Here is a 9,034-nt window from a genome sequence, read left to right on the forward strand (position 1 = left end):
TCCAGTCAAGAGCACATCCCCAGTGGGTCGTGGGCTTGATCCCCAGCAGAGGGCAAGCAGGAAGCAGCCAATCAAACGATCTTTCTCATCGTTGATGTTTCTATCTCTCCCTCTCGCTTCCTCTCTGAAATCAATAAAGATATATTTTTTTTACAAAAAGAAGAAAACAGATACTTTATTTAATGTGTTTGAATAGATTTGGAGTAGCTTGGTATTTCTTAATATGATGATTTCATAATATAGAAGAATTCACGGTAGGAATATGGAAAGCAAAACAAATACAAAAACAAGTGACCACTTGATGACGCACCTGGTAATTGGGACCACTTCTCCCCTGAGGATAACTCTTAATAGAAACGCTAGGTTAAAAATAAAGCGGACGAGCTGGAAGGCACCAGAAGGTAACCAGGTGACGCGGAATAACTGGGGCAGCGTGTGGAGAAGCAGCTCTGGAGGTTAGCCCTGTCTGGCGCTGCAGAGTCAGTCCTGGGGCACATGGGTGGTGTTTCCAGGTCAGAGGACAGAGGTGGGACTCGGCCTGGCTGTGGTGGGGGAGTACTTGCCTCACTTGAGAGGACCCTGAAGTGGGCGTGACCTGGGTGCCAGGAGGTCCTCTCAGGATTGCATGCTCCAGATTATCTTCATTCCTCGGATTGTATCGAGGTGGTTCCGGTTATTGCCCCCAAGCACCAGGCAGAAGCAACGTGAATTTTCTCTGAATGTATAGGACAGCATCGTAGGACTTATTGTTAGAATTTTCAAGTACAGTGCCGGGTATATGGTGGTGAACAACCAGGCAGCAGAGAGAGATGACACTAACAAGAACAGTCCTACAGCAGCTCTGAACGGTAGACCCATCAGACACAGAATCAAAGACATCAGGCCATACATGCAGGAAGTTCTAAAAGGCCCAAGCTAGAGAAAGAGGTAAATCTATACGGAGGCATGTCATAGTAATGTTGAAAAGTCAAAGATAAAGAGAGTGCAGAATCTTGGAGGGAAGGCAGGGGTGGAAGAGGAAATCTTAAAATCAGCTGAAGGAAGAAAGAAAAAACAGACCATGGAAGCTGGGAGATCTAGTATATCTTTTTTAAAAAAATATATTTCTTTATTGATTTCAGAGAGGAAGGAAGAGGGAGAGAGAGAGAGAAACATAAATGATGAGAGAAAATCATTGATTGGCTGTCTCCTGCACGCCCCCTACTGGGGATCGAGCCCGCAACCCAGGTATGTGCCCTTGGCTGGAATCGAACCTGGGACCCTTCAGACTGAAGGCTGACACTCTATCCACTGAGCCAAACTGGCTAGGGCTTTTAAATTTCTAAAACAGGAGAATTCGCCACCCAGAGTTCTAAGCCCAGTGACGTACATTTCAAGAAGTAAGGTAAGGAGGCTCCAACACAGCTGAAAAGTGTATTGCCAGTAGACCTTCACAGTAGGAAACATTAAAACAATAGTTCTCAACCTGTGGGTCACGACCCCTTTGGCGGTCGAACGACCCTTTCACAGGGGTCGCCTAAGACGATCCTGCATATCAGATATTTACATTACTATTCATAACAGTAGCAACATTACAGTTATGAAGTAGCAACGAAAATAATTTTATGGTTGGGGGTCACAACATGAGGAACTGTACTTAAAGGGCCAGAAGGTTGAGACCACTGTATTAAAAGGATATTTTTTAGTCAGAGCAAATAGTCACAGATGAAAGGTCAAAAATATAAGAAGGTGTGAATTGTTAAAAAGGTCAGTGTGTAGGTAAATGATATTGACTGTATAAAACAATAAACTGCTCTTTTAGGGTGTGTGCATACATTTAAAACACACAGTAATAATAGCACATAAGCCAGGGAGATGATAGCGATGGTGTTGTAAGGTATCTTTCATTTTCTGGGAAAATGGCAAGCATATCAATTAGTGTTAGACTTTAAGTCAGGGATTCTCATTGTAATCTAGGGTGACCACTAAGAGAATAATACAAGTTCATAGCAAGAAAAGAATGTAATGAGAAATTACAATATCTGAAAGAGGGCAAGAATAAAGAACAAATAGACAACTAGAAAATATTTAGTGTTTTCATAGTAGAACCTCAAATATTGGGTGTCCCCAAAAATGTATACATACTTTAACAGCTGGTAACTCTATTTTCACTCCTCTTCAGGTTTAACTGATTTGAAATAATGGGTAAAGCCAAACTAAGCTTTAAACAAAGAAAATTTATCCTAAAGTGCCACTAGACTTTTTTTTTAATGGGGATTAATAAAAGATAATTTTATGGTACAAAACCGACAACAGCAGATGAATTTAGGGCACACATGTACCAAACGAAATGATTCTTTTTTAAAAAAATATATTTTATTGATTTTTTTACAGAGAGGAAGGGAGAGGGATAGAGAGCTAGAAACATCGATGAGAGAGAAACATCGATCAGCTGCCTCCTGCACATCTCCCACTGGGGATGTGCCCGCAACCCAGGTACATGCCCTTGACCGGAATCGAACCTGGGACCCTTCAGTCCGCAAGCTGATGCTCTATCCACTGAGCCAAACCGGTTTCGGCCGAAATGATTCTTGATGTTTGCGATTCCACTGCTTTGAGTTATCAGCAGTGCCTGGACCAGAACGCTTATCAGTTTGAAAACAGGCATTGACAAAAAAATTATTCATTTCTGTAGATTCTTTGAAATTTTGAAATTGAACTACATGTTAATAAACACTGATTTTATAATTCAAAGTGAGTATACATTTTGGGGGCACCCTGTATATCAGAATTACATTAAATGAAAGAGAACTAAACATGCCAATTAAAAGGCAAAATATGGTCAAAGCAAGCCAATGGCTGGCATGGGAATGGGTAACAGGAGAGGGTGAGTGACACTTGTCTGCATTTACCTTTTTTGTGTAATTCCAACTTTGGGAACTATGTTGATGTTTCCTATATATCCATCCAAACTAACAGTAATGGGGGCCTGACTTGGATACAAACAGTGACCCCGACTGCACGTCCAGTGAATAACAAGACCATGCTGAAGGGGCAGGATGGAGAAGAACGAGTCTGAGTGACTCTGACATGGTCTTGGACTCCGTGCCTCTGGTTAGAGATGAAAAGTCTGTGAGCACACACTAGGTCCTGGGGAGTCGGTTTCTATACACAGTGCATGGTTAACGGCTCTAAGAGGACTTCTCTGTATTTTAGGATTGATCAGATCAGCAAGTATATTGTGAATAGTGAGAGCCAGGTTTCCAGGGGAAGGCTAGAATGAACCAGCTGGTGAACTGGGTTTGGAGGTATTATGAGTTTGCAGTTTTGATAGATACAGACTATCACATGGAGTTTGTGTGTCTGTCTGTCTGAGTCTGGCTGGCTGTGGCACCAGTAGCAGTGAGCACTTATACCAGATCTTTGTTTGTAAATACTATTTTCCATGAAAAGGTACCAGGGTTCCTCAGAGAAATGGCTGATTCCGGGCCTGGGGCTGGGAAATGAAGGAGCAGCCTGGAACATCGTGCGCCAGGGGAAGTTTTCAGAGCAGAGAGTGCTGCTCCTGTCAGGAGCACCCAGGAGCCAGCTGGAAGGGGCTCCGACTGGCCAACCTGGGACATTCTGAGTGTCAAAATAAGCAATAATGGTAATGAGTTACAAACTACTGAATGGGAATCTACCAGGCCAAGCCTATATGAATGAATGAATACATCCATCCATCCATACATACATACATACATACATAAACAAAAGAGAAGGAAAGCCTTTTATTACAGTGGAATGCCAACTGTTAAATGGAGAAGGGATGATGAGATTAGAAATTCAGTGTTGGCAGCCTGTAATAATTGATTCAGATAAGTTGGATGAGAAACAAGAGATTTACATAATCACACAGATCTCCCCACAATATACTTATTAATTGCAAAGGGGAAACAGTACTGCACGGGGGAGACACCTGGCAGACATCACTGTCACCCAGGGTAACAGTTCACTCAGCAATGAGAGGGTGACAGGAGTCCTCAGGGAACATGATCCCTTCTGTGGCTTCCGTTCCAAAAACGGCACCCAAGTCTCCGTGTGAGGAAGCATCAGACAAACTCAGGTTGAGGGACCTTCTCCCTAAAAAGGCCTCACTCTGTAGGAAGTAAGGTCCTGAAAGACAAAGGCCGGAGGGCGGTTCTAGGCTGAAGGAGAGTGAAGAGACGTGACTGCCAAATCCAGCGTGGCCTCCTGGCTGGGAGTTTTCTTGTGAAGGACGTCATTTGGACAGTTGGCAAGCTTTGGAAAAGGTCTGTAGATGAGATTAGATAATAGTGTTAATGTTGTGATTTTTATAATTATGGTCATTTAAGAGAATTATGGTTATTTAGGAAATATAAATGAAGCACTTGAGGGATGTCAAGTCTGTAACTTACTCTGAAACAGTTTGGAAAAAACTGTGTGTGCGTGTATGAGTGTGAGTGTGTGTGTGTGAGTGTGTAAGGAGAAAGAACACAAATTTGAGTGTCGTGCCCCATCCCATCCCGTAGAGAAGGCAGGCCCAGTCTCTGTCCGTGGGTCTGGGTTGACTGGGCTGCAGCTGGTTGGCTTCCCCCATCTGAGGGTGAGGCCATCGGTTGTAGTTCAGCCCCTCCCTCCAGCCGGACTCTGGTCTCTAAGTGTCATCGCCTTAATATCTAGGAAAGCAAGGCACACCTTGTCTTTTTCCTTCAGAAGTATCTTGCCTGTCCTTGGCCTTTTGCATTTCCATTTAAATCTTAGAATTGACTTAGTGAGTTCCCCAGCCGAGTGAAGAAAGGCTCCCATCTCTGGCTGCACGCCTTTAGCTGCATTGTTTGTCTTCAGCTTTTCAGAGGAGCTGGTGGACGAGGCTCTGGGGTCCGTGACTGCTGAACTTCGGGACGTGTGCGAAGGCTACGCGGAAGCTGTGTTCACCTCGGAATTCTTAGAGGCTGCCACCTGAAGGCTCTCCACCACGAGGCTCCGCGCCCCTGCAGGAGCGGCGGCACCACCCTTGGCGTTAGGCACGGCCAGTCTTTATCCAGGCTGTCCATCCAGGCCCAGGCGCTGCCCAAGGAGAGGAAGGACGCGCCAGTGAGGTCATCATCATGGCAATGGTTCTGGTGGTGTACGGTGGAATGTGTTACATTGATTAGTACCCAGGAAACGTGAATTGATTATGACAATATATTTTCTGAATGTATAATTTTCCTCTTGCTACATCCCTCCACTGGCTCAGTTTGGTGATCAGAATGTTTTGAAAAGTAACAGATCGGTGTATTTCATACAGGGATTCAAGCTGCTTCAGAACCCACAGGTGGATCAGTGCCCACAAAAGTGCAATGACCGTCCGGTCCCCTCACCTGGCTCACGTTTCCATGTCGAGCGATTTCCCAACAGGACTGGTCCCCACGGGTTACGGACTCGAGGCGAGCCGGGTCAGGTTTCCTGCCAGACCTCTGCCCTGTGCAGTTCAGTGACAATAGGAGCCACCAGTTGTCAGTCACAACAATCAACACATCTCTCCATGTGCAGTTCCTAGCGGCTTCTCACATGTTGAGTTCATCAAAGTCTTCTCTTGCTGTCAGTGGACATATTCGGACACACAGAGCTTTCTCTCAATTCAGAGGAAATCTGAGCACATCAGAGTGGGCCTGGCCTCTTGTGCCCGGTCAGAGGTGCAGAACTCACTTCCATCGCTGGTGAGGCAGACACGTCGGTGTTTCCAAACCAGAGAGACCTGGTGGGAGGAGAGAACCGATTTGAATGCCATGAAGACCTCTGGGTCTGGGTCTCCAGAGAAGGGAAGAAACTTCGGAACCATAATAGCTTGGTCGTCGAACATCTCATAAGTCCTATTTTACCAAGAGAAAAGCTTCTGTGTTTTCAGAAGCTCTGGATTCAGAAAAAGGAACGTGTATGGAAAGAAGGCCACTGCCTGGGAAAAGGTTCCCTCAGTTTCTTGCCTGAGGCTTGTGGAAAAAAAAAAATGTGAAGAGTGAGTGATGTAGACGTTCCCATGGAATAATGTGAATCTTCTTTGTAGCATATAGAGTGTTGTCACCTGGCGTTTTTCTCTGAAGTGCAAGTGTTCCAGGTGATGGTTTAAGCTGCTTGATTCCACTTATTTGTACAAAATTGATTTTTGTTTAATGTTAATGTTTTCTTGATTAATCTTATATAACCTCAGAATTAAAAAGGCTTCGAGGGAAATTAAAGGGTTTAATTTGAGGAGTTAATGTGTACACTTGAATTGATAGGATTGTCTGTCTGCATCATTGATCACTTAAAGTTACTTGTGTGGCAGTTTTACTGTGCTGATCTTTTAAATAAACTCAGTATTTTAAAGTATATGCGTGTCTGTTTGAAATAATTTACACCTTTGTTCCACGGGCAGAGTGAAATGTGATATGTACATAAGAACCACTGAGAGCAGAGTGGATTGTTCGCCACTCCTTCCCACCCGAAAGAAAGAAATGAAAATGAAAGCTAACACTTCCTGAGCACATACTACGCACCAGGCATTGCTCCAAGTGCTTCCCGTATTAATTTAACTAATCCTCATATCTGTGTGAGGCAGACACCATTATTCTGATTTTATACATGAATAAAGTGAGGCACAGGAAGGGAAAATAATGTCAGCGCACACGCCTGTGCTCAGTGATGCCACGATCCTGGATCACTTGTTCCCTAAAGCCCTGTCACAGTCCTGAGAGTCCACACGAGTGCATTCTCCTGTACTCGTGCCCACTCAGCACGTCCTGCGCTGTCGCAAGAGCCGTCCCTTTCCTAAGCACGTCCTGTCCGAGGAAGGGTCAAGTCCAGACTCCTTTGCTTTGATTCAGGATCTTCCCAGCCTCTCCTGGCCCTCCCCCCAGATGGGTCTCCCGTCTCTGATTCAAGGCGAGGCTTACTCCTGCCTCGTGTCAGGGTCTGTTCAGAGCCCCAAGGAGGCAGGCAGTTGAACCCTTCAGGTGTGAATATTCCTGTGGTAGCCTTCACTTCATGAACAAAGGCTACGTGTGTAGGTCCTTCTCTAATCCCCTCCCGCTTCCTCATGAACTATTCACGGATTAGTTTCAGAAACGGACATGGGTGAACGCAGCGTGTCTGGGTTACTTGGGCTGTCCCAAGTCACAGAGATGATGACATTCAGAAGTGTGTTCTTCATGCTCCCCCTCTGATCTGTCCGGCTTTCCAGCCCGGGTCCTATGTTTACATGCTTGCCTTGTGTCTGTCTAGCTCAAGCATGTCAAACTCGCGGCCAGCGGGCCGCATGCCTCATTTGGCCGTGAGTTTGACATGGTTGGCTAGCTCTTCAAGGGCAAGGTCTCTACCGAGCAAGTAGTTGGTGCTCAGGAAACCAACTACTTTTTAAAAAAATATATATTTGTATTGATTTCAGAGAGGAAGGGAGAGGGAGAGAGAGATGATGAGAGAGAATCATTGATTGGCTGCCTCCTGCATGCCCCGCATCAGGGATTGAGCCTGCAACCTGGGCATGTGCCCTGACCGGGAATCGAACTGTGACCTGGTTCATAGGTCAATGCTCAACCCCTGAGCCACGTCTGGCCAGAGAATAAGGAAGGCACTTTCTCTTGGGGTGGTTTGTACAGGGGTCTGTTCCAGCTCTGTAATCTGTAAGCGTGTTATCTTTTGTGAGCTGACGTAGAATGCCAGCCACGAAGAACTGCAGGTCGGGTCTCCCAGGTGCTGATGCATTTGGAATTCACACTCAGAACCTCAGGAGCCTGCCTCTCTGCTAAACAAGGGGGTGTGCCTCCGGGGCCATGCTGCTCCTGGCCCTGGTCAGCAAACAGCGTGGCGTGTGGGCCATCGGGGCTGGGGGTGGCTCGGGGCTTGAGAGGAGGACAGAGAGAGGTGCTGTGGTCCCTTCTCCCTCTGCCCGTTGGTGCTGGAGGCAGGGAAGCAATGGGACTCGGGGGAGAGATGCTGATGGAGAGTCTCTCCCTCACCTCCCTTCTGGAGGGAGTGCCCAGAGGAGGTGCCGACCCTGCACTGGGTATGGCCAGGTGGGTCTGCAAGGCAGGGGTGGGTCTGAGTGATGCCCTTGGGACCACAGGAGAGGAGCCACGCCAAGCCGGGGTTTCCAGGGTTCTCTTCCTTAAGGAAGGGGACTCTTATTTTAGCAGCTTTCGAGAGCGATGAGAGTTCGCTGGGCATCAGGAGTGTCGGCCCACATCACCCAGTCACCATCGCCCTCGGAAGGCCCGGCTGCTGAGAGCGCGTGGTTTTCGGGGCTCCTAAAACACAGCGGAAAGGCGGTGGCCGGCCTGCCTTCTTACTAGACGGTGGCCTTCTCGTTCACCTCTGTCGGTTCCAGAGCAGAGATCTGGATGCTTCGGCTCTGAGCATGTTTATTAGGTGGTTGAGCCCAACAGCGTGGGCTGGGTTGGAAGGGCTTTCGCTAGACATCCCGAGTGCTTCCTGTCGGTCTTCGGTGAGGGCCTAGGAAACCCCAGATGGCGACCCAGGACCCGCCGCCAGGCCCAGGTGAGCTCAGCAACACCCATCAGTGTGGGTCCCTCTCTGACTTGGAGCCCCTCCTCGGTGGCTCCTCCTGCCAGCCTCCCGGGGCCTGTTCCCGCCCGGGCCCTGCTCACTCTCACCGTCTTCCAGGGCCTGAGGTGCGGCTCCTCACCCTCAGCTGGGATGGGGACCCCTAGACCAACCCCAACCCCCTGGATGATCCCCCTTTATCTGCTGCTCTTCCTGCTGCTAACCCTCATCCATATTCCTTGAACCAAGCCTGCTGCCTCTCCCGTTTTTCCTGCTGGCTTTCCATCAATCCGGCCTGACTGCAGTGGCTGCTGCAAAGTCCATCATCCGGGCCTGCCACCATGTCTGCCCCCAGCCCAGCACCCCAGCGGGGTGTCTGTCCCCCAGCCCAGCCCAGCACCCCAGCGTGACTCCCGGTCAGGGCACATGCCTGCCAGCCCAGCCCAGCACCCCAGCGGGGTGTCTGTCCCCAAGCCCAGCCCAGCACCCCAGCAGGTGTCTGGAGGGTAGGCTTCCTGCCTCGCCTTGTCCC

At 48.0% G+C, this 9,034-nt stretch overlaps 1 protein-coding gene across 1 annotated transcript in view; it reads left to right on the forward strand.

Annotated features, from left to right (window-relative positions):
* Window positions 1-6,333, forward strand: part of KIAA0753 (KIAA0753 ortholog) — a 65,333-nt gene extending 59,000 nt beyond the window's left edge. Inside the window, exon 18 of the mRNA XM_006756294.2 lies at window positions 4,828-6,333. Within this exon, the coding sequence (XP_006756357.1) occupies window positions 4,828-4,945 (118 nt within the window). The 3' untranslated portion in view covers window positions 4,946-6,333. The remainder of the gene's footprint in view (window positions 1-4,827) is intronic.
* Window positions 6,334-9,034: the final 2,701 nt, after the last annotated feature.

Source organism: Myotis davidii, unplaced genomic scaffold, assembly GCF_000327345.1.
Source record: "Myotis davidii unplaced genomic scaffold, ASM32734v1 scaffold1394, whole genome shotgun sequence".
In the NCBI taxonomy this organism is placed as follows: Eukaryota; Metazoa; Chordata; class Mammalia; order Chiroptera; family Vespertilionidae; genus Myotis; species Myotis davidii.